The 16,969-nt window shown below is 32.0% G+C and overlaps 1 protein-coding gene across 2 annotated transcripts in view; it reads left to right on the plus strand.

Annotated features, from left to right (window-relative positions):
- The window catches only part of URI1 (URI1 prefoldin like chaperone), a 68,194-nt gene that overhangs the window by 34,429 nt on the left and 16,796 nt on the right, over window positions 1–16,969 (plus strand). For both annotated transcript variants that reach the window (XM_020985065.2, XM_078150096.1), the window contains exons 2-4: window positions 1,728–1,762; window positions 10,316–10,394; window positions 11,440–11,575. In XM_020985065.2, coding sequence (XP_020840724.1) covers window positions 1,728–1,762; window positions 10,316–10,394; window positions 11,440–11,575 — 250 coding nt within the window. The remainder of the gene's footprint in view (window positions 1–1,727; window positions 1,763–10,315; window positions 10,395–11,439; window positions 11,576–16,969) is intronic.

Consider the following 16,969-nt stretch of genomic DNA (forward strand, 5'->3'; position numbering starts at 1 on the left):
TTCCTGGAAACATTAAGTAGACTATCTTCTATAACCTTTAACATTGTTGCTAATGGATATAGCCTAGAAAATTTCATAGAAGGTCCTTTAAATAATGTAAATGATTATGAATATGTAACTAGTTAATATGCAGCTACGAAAGGATTATCATGTAGAGGTTAATGAACATGCTGCTCTTATGGTTTGCAGGGCTTTTCTTTTTGTGCTTTTAGCTCACTTCATGCATGGAAAGACATGCATTGGGGATGGAAAGCATCCTGTCTTGTTTTTGGTCTCATCTTTTAATGGGACAATTAAATAGGAACTTTTAAGAAGGATTTCATAAAGATTTCTTTTTTTAAATTTGCACTTAATTCTGTTTGTTTTATAATCACCACCAAATCTGAAACAGTGAAATGGATTGATGTGGTTTTAGCCTAGCTCTTCCAGATGTAAAGCTAGTACTCTATTATATATTACCACTGTTATTAAGTGTTGCTACATGATTGATACTTACTGGGAAAGCTTCATTTTAAAGCTGATTTTTTATTCTGAATTAGTACTGTGGTTAGGTCTATGATTATAGCATTTTTTAATAGTATTGTTGCCTCAGTATTTAAAAGATAGTAAAGGAGGACATTTGTGTTAAGAATTGTCAAAATGTGGGAATTTAGTAAGGAAGCTTAAAAAATTCTTGTAGTTTGGAGTAAAATATATTGAACACATGTTGGTATGCACCAGGTGGTGTATCTCAAGTTAGATGATATTTTAGCACTGTTTTTATTATTTTAGTTTCTTTATTTGTTAAATAAGGATCATACTGTTGAAGTTCTTGGAATTGTTAGGTTAGATAGGTAGAAGTATAAGAAAAAAAGGTCATAAGTTTTCAGTACTGTTATTCATGTTTTCCTGGTGCTTTTGGTTAGCGTTAGCTGAGTCATGTTTGGGCATACCTTTTCTACAATTTTGGGAGCGCTTTAGTGTGATTGAGCACGGTTTTTTTTTTAAACAGATGATTTTAATTCAATCAGACCAGGAAAACAAGTAGCTTTTGTGCTTGTTTTTTTTATAGCCAGGGAAGTATAACATACAAATAGTTTTAAATGGCTACATGTTATGTTTAGAAACATATTCTAAGATTTGTGTTTAATGTCTTTAGGGATCTAGGTTTAAGAAATTCATGGGGAAAAATGGGCTGTTCAAAGTATGTCTTTATCCTAAATATATATTCTTGAAAATGTAATAGAATAACATTGATGAATTCATTTTTAGTGCTTCAGAATAAAAATTACAGGTCAAAATACTTGGAGATGTACTGATAAAGTGAAACAGTTTCACTACAGTCTTATTTCTTACTGAGGAAGTGTAGATATTCTGTTGGTATCTTGTTATTTATAATATTTTTGTATTCTACAAAATATGTAACATCGAAAATGCTTGTATAGATTGTGCAAAATCCTAGTTATCTTATATCATATGTCACCTAATAGTTATGGAGCAGGTATTATATCCCAATATGAAATGGAAAGCTGTAATTTGTCCTGCAGTTATCAGCCTGCATTCAAGGGTTGTGATAGAGTACACTGCTTAAAGACTAGCATTCACTTCCCAGTGCATTGACAAATAAAAATGTCCACAGAGATGCTGTGAAATCTGTGAAGCTGCTGTTGTAGTTTTCTGATACAGTGACATTGCAGCTGTGTGCTGAGCCTTGTTTTTTCATGAGCAGTTATCTGTTTTAATGACAGGTGGTCACTGGCTGCCAAGAAAAGATCCAGCATTGGTAAGTCAAACTGTTTGATTACATACATAAAATACTGATGAAGTAACCTACTTGTGTTTTATAAAAGTAAAAAATAATTGTTTGTTATACTGTTAGTTGAATTTTCTTATTACAGTTATTGAATGATAATTTTTATGTTGCTGTTTTATTGTGGTTTATTCTTTTCAGATATTTATATGCTTATAATGTCTGTGCTCAGATGTTTCGAAGTCCAGTGAAATATTTTTTTCCTTAAAATTGCCCTCTTTTTAAGAGTAAAAAAATGTAAATAATATTATAGAACAAATACTGAACCATTTTTTTTGGAATCTGACTGATCTTAGAAATGGTCTATTTTGAGAGAAATTCTTATGAAGTGGAGAAGAATATTGCAGTTTTCTTTTGTTTTTTGAATAAGTAAATGTGGTAGGATACATTTTTTTCAAAGTTTAGGAAATTTTACGTATTTCTACCCTGTCTCAGCACCCTCTCAGAACAACAGATTTGGTGGAGGGGGATTACTAGAGAGGTGATGTTATGGGTTGCTTGCTATTTTTATGTGCCAGTCTATGGTCAATAGGATACATGCTTGCTGAATAACACTTACATATGACATTTGAGGAAAATATGTTATTTAATGGAGAATGAAAGCTTATGAGTTACCGTGAGGTATGGCAGTGAGCTTATAGATATCAAAATTACAATATAGCCATGCTGTGTTTACCAAGATTTTACTGAGAGAACAACGGGAGCTGTCCTGATTATTGTCTGCAGGGTTATTGCAGAATCATAGGAACTGCCCCCGTTAGTGGTGAGATTAAACCTTTGGTTATACACCATCAAGCATATAATATTTTAAATTTATTTTAAGGGGCTTTTTCTTCATGCCTGAGAGATCTCCAAGGAAATAATTTATAGTTAGTGTATATCCATTTTTTTTTGGTTTAAATGCACATAGTCTGCAAGTAGTGGGTAAGGATAAAAAAATCAGTGCAATCATTATATTAAATTTTGACTCTTTGCTTGCAGAAAATAATCTAAAACTAATAAGTTCTACATATATATTCAAAGGCTGCATTAATTTTCAATAAGAGCAACATAATCATTGTACCCACTAGTGCTACAGTTAAATCTGTCATGTTTCTATAATGTACCTTTATTTGGGAATCCCTCATGGCTCTTCCATATATAATTCCATAGATTAATACTTAAAATACAAGTTCCTGGCTTAGGAAATTTTTTTTTTAAATCCGTCACATTTGTTAGAAATCTATTTTTAGAGTAATAGAACTTCTTTCAAGGTCAGCTAGTTTAGCATTAGCTTTGCTGTATAGATGAATCTTTTGTATTAGCATAAAAATGAATCTTTTCTTTTTTGGTATGGCAAAGTATCAAATCTGGTGTGGTTAAAGCAAATCTGCAAAAGTGATATGTTAAGAGTGTTTTGGAGATGAGCTAATACCAAGGTAAGTGTTCTAACTGGTATAAACGGTTCAAAGAAATGGGGAAAGATGATCATCATGAGGCACTGGTTGATAAGACCAATCAAAATATGGCATTCAGATTTGTAATACAAGAATGATGGCTGAAGAAATAAATTTGTATAATGAAGTACATAAAGTTGCTACACAGGTGTATCAATGCAAGATAAGAGATGGAAAATGATAGAAATGAAGATAACAGCTGGATAATAGTTAATAGTACAATAATGCTTTAAGGTTTATAAAGCATTGTATATATATAATTTTATTTAAGATCAAATTCAGTGTATTTTTATCTTTAAAGAGAAATTGGACAAGATATTTTTTTAGAAAAACTGAATTTCATGGTTATGAAACATTCTGTATTTAGTTATCATCTGTAAACACAACTTCAAAGCTTTGAGTGGAAAATTCCAAAATTTCTGAGAACCAAGGAAGTTTACCTGTTAAAAACAAAAATGAGGAAACTGTTAATCTTTTCTTTGCTTTGATGTCAGTGACGTTCATGTAGGATATATCCTACCAAGGAGAGACTGTTAATCAGGCTGATTATGTAGAAGTTCTTAAGCATTTGAGAGATTCAGTTTGATACAAAATGAGAGATATCTGGTCCAGTGATTAGTTGTTTTTTTTTCTCATGATAGTACTCCAGCGCTATAGTACATGTATTTTTTGTGAAATCCTCTTTCAGTCAAAAATGTATTAGTCTGATCATTCACCTTATTAACCAGACTTAGTTTAGGTGACATTAGACCATTTCCAATTATTTAATCTTCTTTCAAGAAATAGATATTTGTCACTGTTTAAATCATTACTTTTACCCATCAAAGACATTTTCAAATATAATATGTCACTTGGTAGGGAAAATAAAGGTTTGATTGACAATTCTGAATTACATAACTATAATTACTTTTTGAACCATACTCAATGAAGTTTCCTTACTTGCCACATTCCTAAACTGCTTACCTTTACCATCCAACCAGTCTGTGTTCAGTAAATGCAAACTAAGTCTAGGTTATAAGCAAAATCAAAATAGGAAGGTGGATCTACTGAAAAAATTTTATTTACAAGCAGGTGTCACTGCTTCTCTCTGTTATCAAGGATAATTGAAGGAACTATAGCATGGTATAGCTTTATTTTATAATAAAATTTTATTCATTTTTTTCATAAGAAACATAGTTTTGTTACTTTTATTTTGCAAGTATAGAAGATAGTAATGTTGAATATTCCAAATTTTCTAGAGGTGACATGCTGTTGATGTTAGGTTTTGTACAGTAATAGTGACAATAATGACATTTATATAGTGCCTGCTATGTGCCAGATATTGTATTAAAGTGCTTTTTAATTATTATCTTGTTTGATCCTCACAGCAACCCTTAGAGGTAGGTGCTATTATTATCTCCATTTTAAAGGTGAGGAAACTGAGACAAACAGATTGTGACTTACCCAGAGTCGTACAAGTAGTAAGTGAAGGAGATTGGATTTGAAGTTAGGACTTTTGACTCAAGGTCCCAGCACTCTGTGCATTATGGTGCCACCTAGCTGCCCCTATGAAAACATGTACCTTTCACAACACCTTCATCCTCTCAAGTTCCTGGTGTTCCTATAACATTTAACTCTTTGTTTTTTGCTAGTTTTTTAGTTCTCATCTATTGTTTTCTTTCACTTTCATCACTAGGTAGACAGTGCAGGTACTGTTTCCTTGATTTTAAAGATGAGAGAGTTGAGGCACAGAAAAGTTGCCAAGAACTCACAATTAGCTGATTATATAGTTTATGGTAGAGATGGAACTGGAACTCAGTCCCTCTGACTGTAACCTAGTGTTGTTTTCATTGGATGAAGATGTCTAACTGTTAATAGCACAGTAGGAGTGCTGGACTTGGAGTCAGGAGACCAGAGTTTGAATTCTGTCTTAGACATGGCCATGTAACAGTAGGTAAGTCACTTTGTCTTTTACAGCCTCACTTTACTGATCTGTAAAATGAAGACAATAGTCCTTAGGCTATATATCTTAGGGAGTTGAGAGGAAAACACTTTGTAAACCTTAAAGTTTATACAAACATCTTAAAGGATATAAGCCATTATTTTTATTCATATTTGCTAAAGCAGAGAATAACAGTAGGTTAAATATAAAGATTTATTTTTTTGAAAAAGACATATGTTTACTTTGTAGAAATAAGTTTTTATAAAATTGATTAAATCTCCTGAGACAAAGTAGTATCTCATTTCATGCAGATAGTTATTTAATTCTAGAAATTTTGTTTCATTCACTACTTTGTCATGAAAGTTACTAGTTGATACACTAGTTTATACATTTCTAGTAATAGTCATTTTAACAATGTCAAACAGTGGAACAGAGACATGCGAGGTTTAATTACTCAAACCATTCTCATTGCTTAATAAACCATAATACATGTTCCTTCTGGAAAATTCAGCTTAATTTTTTTTCCCTCACGTCTCTTACTCCTGCATCCATCCCTGCACACTGTCCATATACTTTTTCAAGAAGGTAACAACTTGACTATAAACTTGCAGTGACTCAAGTCTTTTGCCTTTCATATTCAAATACTGTTACGTCTGGGAGGCACTTTTGCAATATATATTCTGTGCTGGAAATGTAGTGGGTGTGCAGTAAAATATTTACTCAGTTAAATTGAAAGTTGTGAGTTCTGACTTTATTTTTGGCAAGAGTGATTTTTTTTTCCTGTCCAAATCTAGAAATGCCTCATGAAATTGCCCCTTCTTAAATAGTTATTGGACATAGTTATAAAAACCTTCCTTAAATGAAACTTAGTGTCTTGAAAAGTTATCACTTAAGTCCATGGTTTCTTTAAACACCTCATTTTAAAGGAATTTTCACAAAAAATAAACTGAAAAGCTTAGTAATTGAATAAAATTTTGCAACATTGAATTTTATTTATATATGGGAAAATACAATTTTAAGGCAAAGGTATTAGAAAATAACTTAGTTAATGAAAAAGTTGCAGAAGATTTGTTAGAATTGGCATCAGTCAACTTTTCTTGCTTATAAGACCTTCCAACTCTAAAAAAAATCAAATTCAGTAAATCTCATTGCTTTTGGCCAGTGATTAAATCTCCTTCTTTTTTGGTGTTTTAAGCTGGTCCCAGAAGTCCTTGTGTCACTTTTATCCTAAGCAAGTGATGTAGAACTTGGTTCTTTCTCCCAACAGTTATTCTTCTTGTCAATTGCATTCATGAAGATGATCAGAGACATTGCGACACTCTTGTTTTTTATGGTTTTTATAATACCTTAAAAGTGAAACATTTCTTAGGGGATTAGTGCTGATCTGCAGGGTTAAGTCTCACTCTTATCCTCCCCCTCCGAATGCCCTCATTCCCCCCCCCTTTTTTTTTGATGAGAAGAAATTGAGGGCTCATAAACTTGTGTGATTGGCAGGACTCACAAAAGAAAGAGGTACAAGTCTCCCTAGACTTCTTCCTTATTGTTAATGTTTCAAGCCTTTATTTCTGGGAAGAATATATTCTGTAGATTTGTACCTTGGCTGAAATTCTTAATGAGAGATTTGAAGCTTTATATTGTTATATTGTTTCAGTTAACCAAAACTTTTTTGTACTTTTTCTCTAACCTGGATGTAGTTGAAAAAGCAACTGTAGAATTAATGAGACTGTATTATCAAACATATCCTGAGTCAAGTATTTCACACATACCTAAAATTTGTCTTTTCTCTATCCCTAAGTTTTTATTTTTAAAAGGCAAATGAAAGGGAGTGAAAAAAGTTTTTTTTTCTTTTTTTGGATACTAATTTTAGCAATTACTGTGCCTGTAGCCCCATTTTGTCTCTTTGGTGTTTGTTCAAAATAATTTTTCAGTCACAAAATTGAATTAAGTAAAAGTTTCTTTTTCTCAAAGTATTAAGTAAGAAATAGAATGAGAACAATATTGAAACCTTTTATGAAAACAGAAAGAACCCTTTCTGTGTGTTAGTGTGTGTATAGTCAGTGTAACTTTTTGATCTTGTATTGCAGGAGCTGTGGTCTCCTAATTAAATTGTTTAGGATAATTATTTAGAGATCACTCTCTTGCTAAGTATTATACATTGGACATTCAGGCTTACTGACTAATTCAACCTTTAGAAGAGTTCTTCAGGTTACGGTTTTTTTCCAGTCAAGAACACTGCTTGACTCCCACTGGCATACTTTCTTCAGTGACAGCATTTTAAAACATTCCCCCTCATATCCTTTTTTCTTTGAAGTGGCTTTTATTTAGTTTTAGTTTGGTTCAAAAAAATAACATTGTTGAAAACATAAGAGAAATAAAATCTCAGAAATAACTGAACCCCCACATTTTAACTACTTTCCTGTATGGCCATATAATATTCCTTAAAACATAATTATTATTAGTAGCACAGTGCCTGGCACATAGTAGCCATTTAATAAATGCTTGTTAATGATTGATAGTTTTAGAATTGAATGACTTAGAGAACTGAAATTGATTTGAAGGAGATTTTTTTTTCTTTCTTTACTGGTATCAATTTCATAGTCACTTGGTAATTTTGAATACGTAGAGAAAATTTTTTTTATTGGGGGAGCTTTTTATCTCAGCATGTATGCTTTAAAATAGAAACATATAGTGTTAACTAATACTGCTCTCTAAACACAGCAACATTTAAGTGATCATCAAGGTGTTTGACTTGTACAAAATGTATACATAAATAACCCAAAGGAGAAGATTTTTTAAAATTACATAGTGTATTTATAGTAAGTTTTGTATGAATAATAGGAATTTTATTTCTTAGTAAGGAAGAGATGATTTCATAGGTAATGTTTTTTTTCCCCCGAGAATTTAAAAAGTGACATTCTTAGGAACTATGTAGAAAAAGCAGTATTTTCTATATAAAATGTTCCCCAGAGATATCTTATGTCCTGTTTTTGAAATAAATGTAAGTAAGATTCTTGAGATATATCTGAACAAATTGTAAGGGAAAAAAAGTGCAAATATACAGGAAAGAAATACCAGATTAGACATAAAATGGGTTCTAGTTTTGTTCTTATACTCACTTGTTGTATGGCCTTTGTTGATCTTTTAACATAAATTTGCCCCCCTTAGTTTGTAGTTTCCTTATCCAATTTGAGTTTATTGGTATTAGACCAATAGATCAAAAAATGGATCATAGATCTAGAGCTAGAAGGGCCTTTGAGGCCGAGAGTCAAACGTCATCTTAACATGAGGAAGAAACAGGCACAGAGAGGGGAAGTGATTTATCAGTGCAGTCACATGGCAAGTATCTGAAGTGGGATTCGAATCTAGGTTTTGTTGATTCCAACTCCACTATGCCACATTGCCTCTGATGTTTTTGAAAGTGAATAAGATAGTCCTTGAAATAGCTCACAGATAGACAACTTGCTGTTCTTACCAAATATACTGCTGTTGATTCAGACGCAGAGGGTTGTAAGTAAACTCATGATTTTTATTCAACTCCGTTGTCAGAGTAGTTATCTTTCATTGGTGAATTACGCTTCCCCCTGTCCCTCTCACGTGTTTGACATCTTTTACCTAATTGCTTTGTTCATAGTTTTCTCTATTGACACTACCACCTCTCCTTAATTGTCTCTTTTGGACAGTTCAGCTGTCATTTACTCTTTCTGTGCTCATGGGTTACATCCTAGCAGAGCACTCTCTTGAAACATTGCCACTAACCCAGAGATGGTGAAAAAGAGCATTTTTGCTTAAGCCATTTTGGAATGATTTTCAGGGAGAAGTTGAACAGAGTTAACTGTGGGGATAAAATAGATAAAATAATGAACTTAGATGCCATTTCACCTAAACTCCCAGAATATGGGTTGGCCCATGCCCAATTTTAAAAAAATATTTTATTTTTAAATTTTCTAGCCCTGTCATTATTTACCCCACCTTGGGGAAAAAAAAGGACAAACAAAACTCTTGTCAAGAAAAAAACAAATTCTCACATTGGCCATGTTCAAAAATATGTGTCTTATTCTGCATCTGGAATCCATCCCACTGTCAGGAGGTGAGGGGCATGCATCCATCATCAGGCCTCTGGAATTGTGGTTGGTCATTGTATTGGTCAGAGTTCTTAAGTCTTTCAAGGTTATTTGCTTTAGAGGATTTTTGTTATTGTATTAATTGTTTTTCTGGTTCTGCTGACTTTATTCTTCATCAGTTCATACAATCCTTCCCAGGTTGCTCTGAAATTGACCCTTTTGTCATTTCTTGTGGCACAATATTTCATTATATTCATGGACCATAATTTATTCAGCCATTTCTGAATTGGTAGGCACCCCCTTAGTTTCTAGTTCTTTACCATTATAAAAATAACTTAAAATATTTTTGTACATAATTGTTCCTTTTAAATGTAATTATTTAAAAAATTTCAAAGCCCTACTTTTATTCACCCCTTTTCCATTTTACATGACCCACAGAATGATGTGAATAATTGAGTTTATTGAATTGGAATATTTAATTATAATTTCCCAAGTTTTTCTGGCAAATGTTCACAACACTTGAGTAACATTCACAGATCTTCAGTCAATTCTTATAACTATATCAGTGTTCTTCACTCTCATAATATTGTTAAACTTATGCATTATTTTTTTTTCCTTCTGTAATCTCTTAGGAAAGGCCTGAATGTTCTCATTTTAGCCATCTTTGCTTTCCTTTCCTTTCTTAGTCCCTGTTAGTGTCTTCTCACACTAGGTCTGCTTTCATTGTTTCTTTGGTTGCCATTACCCAAATACTAGCCTTTTTTAAAAATTACATCCTCTCTTTTCTAAACGTTATTTAAACATGGAAACAACTGGTTTTAGAAAGAGTTGTATACAGTTTTGTGATGTGAATGTTTTGTTTAGAGTCTGTTTTTGAGAATCTCAGTTTTTGTTCTAACATGTAGGTCAGAGCCATTGCTAAATAGATTTGTTAATAAGATGATTTTAAAACAAAAATGATTCAGTATATTTAGTTGCTAAAAGTAACTGTTAAGATTAGTTTATTTAGCCAAATGGTAGGCTGTCTCCTACCTAAGTAGAATTGTTCATTGTGTACATTTATTTAGTATTTGGTGCAAGGAATGAATTAACCTACATTTGTCAACAGGATGAAAGTGGAGCGTGACTATGAGGCTCTTCAAGAAAGACTCACTACGTTGCCTGATAAACTCTCTTATGATATTATGGTATGTATGGTATATTTCATTTAAAGTAATGTGATTAATCATTTTATTAGCTGAGGATATTGCAGTAGCATCAAGGTATATTATTCAGTCTTACGAAAGAGTACTTAATAATACGTTAATTATAACTTTAGCTAAGCATTTGCTTCAGTTCTTGTCTTTCACATCTATCATAAATTTTCATATTAATGACACATAAGAACTGACAGCATAAATGCTAACAAAATTCAACATTTTTGGTATGTAGTTCTATTGTGTAGAAAACTACATTTATGACAGAAATTTGGCACTTAGTCATTTCCTGTTAACCCAGAGCAAGAACAGGCCATAATATTTTGTAATTCACGGAATTACGCTCTGGGACATTGATTTTTATATAAAAAGATGCTGCTAATTTTTTTCTTAATGATCTTCATATTGACATAGTGATTTATTCTTATTTCTTGAACTTGAGTCTTTTATTCTAAGTGTATTCCTCAGTTATATACTTTGGTGTACAGATGCCAGAATTAAGATCTTGTAAATATGATTCTCCCCTGTGTAAACTTGTTAAAGCTATTTATTTTTAAAATGTGCTTCATAAAAGCATTTGTTTTGTTAGAATTAATTTTCACTTTGTTCTTCATAAAGCTGATTTCTAGAGTGATGCTTTGTAAATTAATATTTCATAGCTAGTCTGCTTTCTTCAGGATCATTGTGAGAACAAAAAATGTATACATTTGTGATCTTGTGTTTTTAACCCAATGAAAAATGAGAGTTTGAAATTATTCAACAAAAATCTGTTGACCAAAATCATAGCTTCATAGCGCAAAGATAGAAAACTTGGTCTGAATTTTTTCCACTTATACATTCATTCAGAAAACAAAAATAAGTCATCAGATTAAAATACTAAGCTTAAATTTAAAAAAAATGTGCAGTTGAGGTTTTTTTTTTTCATTTACTATACTCATTTAAAATGACTTTTAAATTTTCCAAGTTATTTGGTATGGATAATATGTCCACTTTATGACATGTTTTTTTTAACACTTTTTTTCCTTTTGGACTACAGGTACCTTTTGGTCCTCTTGCCTTCATGCCAGGACAGCTTGTTAATACCAATGAAGTCACAGTTTTACTTGGGGACAACTGGTTTTGCAAATGCTCAGCAAAGCAGGCTGTAGGTTTAGTAGAACATAGGAAAAAACGTATGTATTCCTTTTAGGGGGTGTTTCATTTGTGTGTGTGTGTGTGTGTGTGTGGTGTTTCATTTGTGTGTGTCTATACATATATACATACACAAACAGGTCCAGAAACTGCCAAATTTGCAAATTGCTCATTTCTGAGAAAACTTCTTGATAAATTAGTCAAGAATTACTGCAACTGAGTTGACTGGTAAATAGACTATCATAAAGCTTTGACAGTGATAAGTGAAATTTCAGGTTTGGCAATAATGGTTATATCTCTGCATTTTCAGAAATTAGAAACAGAATACTTATTTTAAGTCTTGTGGGCAGTTCAAAACTTACAATTGATTGATTTTGTTTTCATACTGTCACTTTTGTGAAGATTTGTTTTCTACACTGTAAATTTAGACAAAGGTAGAAACATTGTAAAGATGAGAAGCATTTTTATTTGGAAGAAATTATATGTTTCCTCTCCCAGTATTTTGTAAGTTGAGTTCTTTTTTTAAAGACATTTGTTAGTACTGATTTCAATATTGGGTTTCTTTTAAATGTATGAAGTATTATTTCCATAGACTATCATCATACTTATCACCTGTTTGGTCTTGATCACATAATTTTTAGTTCACGTTAAGTAAGTCTTTAAAACCTGTTTGGAGAGGAAGATTCAAACCAAAATAATGCTGTTATGTTTACTGGATGGTTTGAGGTCCCTGTCTTATTTTCACTTAAGCATTTCTTATGCCATATTTATTTCAATTTTGTTTCTCTCCAAAACTATTAGTAACCTAACTAGGTTATTATTCATTTGAATGGGCTAACTTTGCTTATAGTCCTCTTGTTTTATCTGAAATAGCCATTATCTGAAAAATCCATTTAAAAATTGGGTTTATGAAATTTTTTGACTAATATTCTTGCCAACATGTGGCCATAAAAATATAGCTGTAGTGTAGCTACTCCAATATGCAGGGTTTTAAAATCTTTGCCTTTGTCTCTGGAAATAGACATTAATTTTCTTCTGTATAAGTGAAGTAGGACTAGGGGGATATTATAGGTGTTTTAATTCCCTGAAGGGTCAGTTTTTTTACCTGTACATAGCTGGGTAGTGGTATCCTTCACTGGCAGAACCAGTTTTGTAGTAGAATTCTAGGAACAAATGCAGATCATTTCCTTTGTGGGTTTAAACTGACACATTTTTCTTTCTTGTGAATATTATCTAGAGTAACATGCATTTGTTTAGGCAATAGATTATGTTTATAGAGTGCTTTTTTCCAGAACTACAAAGCACATTTTAAAGAATTTTATTGATGCTTTTTATATCACTTTCTACGGCAACCATATAAGATATTGTTTTGATAAGATACTGTGAAGATACTGTTATCCTCATGTTGTAGACAAAGAAATTGAGACCAGAGAGGTAAAGGGATCAACTCATCTAGTAAGTTGCAGGACCAGGACTTGAACCCTTAATCTTCTTTCTGCTATATCCTACTGCCCAACTTGAGGCATGCATATGGCTTATGCCTGAGCTAGAGGGTAGTTTAAAAAAAAGAAAGAATCAGTGTAACTTTGGGGGAGAACTGGAATAACTTTTTAAAGACCTTTCACCAGCAATAATTAACTTAGGAGGACAACTTCATGGCTGCTGAAGTTAGTGTATTTTATAAATATTTGAGAGAGCAAAATCTTAAAACATTTTCCCCAATCTGTTAACAGAAGAATGTTTTAGTATAATATAGTTCTAGTATGTAGAGAAGTGTATTTTTGCAGTAATTTGTAATTATTTTGAAGAAAATACTGTTTTTAGATAGGTTGAAGTCAGCTCTCCACATTTTTAAAAGGTATTCTTTGAGTCTTTGGTATTTAGAGAGCTAAAAAGCCCTTTGAATTAAAAATATGTTCAAATGTTAATTTTAGCTGAAACTGTTAAGGCCAAAGAGATCAGAAAGGCTAAACAGAGAATTTGAGCTGTGTTTGGGAATATACAGTGTTATGTTATTTACATTAATGATTCCATTAGGGTTCCTTTTTCTAGGAAAATGGAATTTATGTCTTATGTAGAGCTCTACCTTTATACTTGATGAAGTTAATGATTTAAGTTAACTTTCTCAGTGCATCAGTTCCTGACATATTTGGTTGAAAATATATTCCTTGTGGAATTTTGAAATAATTCTTAAAGTTGTAGAGAGATTCAGTAAACATGAAATTCTGAAAAATGGATTTTGTGTGTTTCTTTGTAACCAGTTTTTTTGGACCTGGCCAAGGCGAGACAGAAAAGAAGTAAGCCCAGTTATCAGTTTGGCTTTGGATACTAATTTTTTGAAGACATAGTTATGGGAGGTCAGAAGGCTTACTTCAATACTTGTCAAAAGGATTTTCAGATCAGTAAATATCTTTTTCTCATTTTAGAAATAGAATTTGGAAAGATGAGAGAAAGAGTTAAAGGACAATTGGAAGTTTGGTTAGTACTTTGGTTAGTGCTTCAGTCAGCAGTGGGTGGAAAGGAGAAACATTTGGAGAATACCTACAGGCAGAACTTTTATTTCCTTGATTTGCTTTTTCTGTTGATAAGAGCCTGAAGCAACAAGATGATTTTGCAGATTGAAGTATTGTTCCTCATGTCTTATGCTTATAACATTTTTTATATCAGTTGATAAGATTAATCACAGATTAGTGTTTTAGTATTTTTTGTTTTGCAACATAGTATTGTTGTCAGATTGGTTTCCTTTAACTATATTCTGTAGAAGTTTGTGTAGATTTTATTTTGTCTTTGAGGTAAATTTTTTCCTCCAGAAGAACAGATCTCTAATTTCATAGGAGGAATCAGTGAGCAAATAGGATTCAGTATGTAGACAGACTAGACTCTCCTTTATTGACATTTTTCAGTAATGTGTTCCATTTGTGTATGTGAATGTATAGGTAAAAATGATTTGAATTTCTGTACTATGGGTATTAAATCTCAAAATAACATTTAAATGAGCAATTAGAAATATTGGCTAAGAGGCTAGATATCTCTAGAGGTATTTGACTCTGACTTCAATGAAGCATAGTAATATTTAGAACTGAGTCTTTCAACTAAGTTTATCTGAAGCCCTGATTTGCTATCCTGTGCTTGCATGTCTCTCTTGGATACATCTTTAAAACTGTATATACAATTGTCAGCCTTCTTTCAAAGTTCTATTGTAGAAACTTGATTTCTTGGTACTTAGAAGCAAGATAGTTTGGTTAGTACAATTGAAATGTTTGAAAAAAGAAGTTTTTATGTACTCTAATCTTTAAAACAGACCACCCTGGCCACACACAGGTCTCCTAATTGGAAGTGGATGATAAAGATGAAGCTGCTGTAGTGGAAACCAAATGAATAATTCAACTCAGCTATATTAATATTTAATTGAGTACCCATGGGGTGTGCAACGTTTTACTAGGGGCTATAAGGTAAGATCTTATGGAATATAGAACAGCCTGGCCCCTGTTAGGGTTCTTTATATCAATTTAGGTCTTTAAGATAAAAGTAATGCCACAGTGCCTTACACATAGTAGGCTCTCAACAAGTATCTGTTGAATGAACAAAATGAATTTTGTTTTTTCTGTGTGATGATGATTAGTTTAATTCATTAGGCACTTTTCTTGACAATATTTTGTTCCTATAACGTGGCTTTTTGTACCTCGAAATGCAACTATTATACTTTTGAATTAAAAGATGTTGTTTAACTGTGGAATCAAAAATAGCAATATGTTTGTTATAAAGAGAGGCATATATGGTATGGCACTATGGTCAAGCTATTGCTAGACTACAGTGGCATCAAGCTTTGTGTTAGGGTGTGTGTAGATTCCACAGTGTGGGTAAATATTGCTTAGTTAGTGCTGTAGTTGTATGAGGTTACTTTTGTTAACTGCATGTGAGTCCAAGGAAAGTTGAGTATAACTAACCTCAGGGTACTAAAACTTAATATTTAGTGGAAAAAATAGAAATGTAGAAGATGCCACCCATGGGAGTAGGTAGAAAATACATTCATTATACCTGAAGAGAGGGTAGGATAGAGAGCCTTGGTATTACATAAGAATCTTAAATGCTTTCCCTAAAATACTGTGTGAAACAGGTATGGCTATAGGTACAGTTTCACATTCAAGTTAAGTTAAAGAGGACATGAAAATAATTTGGATTGAATAATCATTGAAAGTAATTGGAAAGATAGCATGGCATGGGATAAGAAAGAAGGCTTGCCATCAGAAAGACTTGTATTCAAGTTTTTCTGACAAATAGTTGCTATATGACCTTGGGCAAACCACATAACCTCTCAGTATCCAGATACAACTCTAAGAGTGCATTACTAATTTGCATAAGTGAAGAGAGTTTCTATAGCACAAATTCCCAACATTAATAAAATCATAGGTATAAACCAAAACAAACATAAAAAAAGCCCACTTCAAATTCTATAAATCCTCTTTTTTGATCCAGTATTTATAGAAATGGTGTATTTATACTAAATAATACTTCTGAAAGTTATTTTTGAAGGAAACCCTTCCTAAATATTCTGACCTTAGCAAATGAAAAAAAAAACCCAAACAAACCTAGAAACATATTTATACAGTATGTTGTACTCATTAAGAACTAGGACAAAACCTCGAAAGTAATTTTCTCCTTAATCTGTTTTTAGTGTTATTTGCTGGTATTTACTAGATGTTTAACAATTTTAATAAGTTATATAAAGGTATATTCAAAAGATATTTCCATACCTCTCTGTTTTTATTTATTTCCTACAAATGGTTGTAACAACCTTTTGTTCAATGCTTACAAACAAAACTGTCACTATTAAGGCTTAGAAGGAACTTCAGTGGCTTGGAAACTTTGGATTAAGATGTTTTCCATGGCTATATCTGCTTATATAGCTCAAATCTTATTAGGTGAGTTGGACTTTTGATTAAAAAAATAATCTTTAAGATAAGAGAAATAATTACTGTGGCCCCAAAGAAAGAATTTCAACTTTTACAGTTTCTGAGCATCTTCTTCAATTCAAAATTGCTTTTTATATTGTCTATCTTGACCAAAAGAGAGTTGAAAAAAATTAGCCATAAGCAAATCATTTCATCTTTTTTGGGCTTCTTGTTTTCTTATCTGTAAAGGACTGAATTGGATATTCCATGAATGTAATAATAACTAAGCTATAGAAGGAAGAAATTATAGTATACTTTTCATAGAAAAGAAAAATTAAACCTGTTCTTAGCTCAAATTTAAATTTTGTTTTGTGTTTCCATATTTTCGTATGTTTATTGATCTTTAAATATTTGTTCCTTGTTTTGGGAACTTGAGTAGTAGTTCATAATTGTCCTATTGTGAGGCTGTATTTATTATTAAAAAAAACCAAGTCTTCCCTAAAGCGTGTTTAACTACACTTATATTTTACTTCAAAAAAAAAT

Source organism: Phascolarctos cinereus, unplaced genomic scaffold (assembly GCF_003287225.1).
Source record: "Phascolarctos cinereus isolate Bilbo 61053 unplaced genomic scaffold, phaCin_HiC Scaffold_2;HRSCAF=192, whole genome shotgun sequence".
Lineage (NCBI taxonomy): Eukaryota > Metazoa > Chordata > Mammalia > Diprotodontia > Phascolarctidae > Phascolarctos > Phascolarctos cinereus.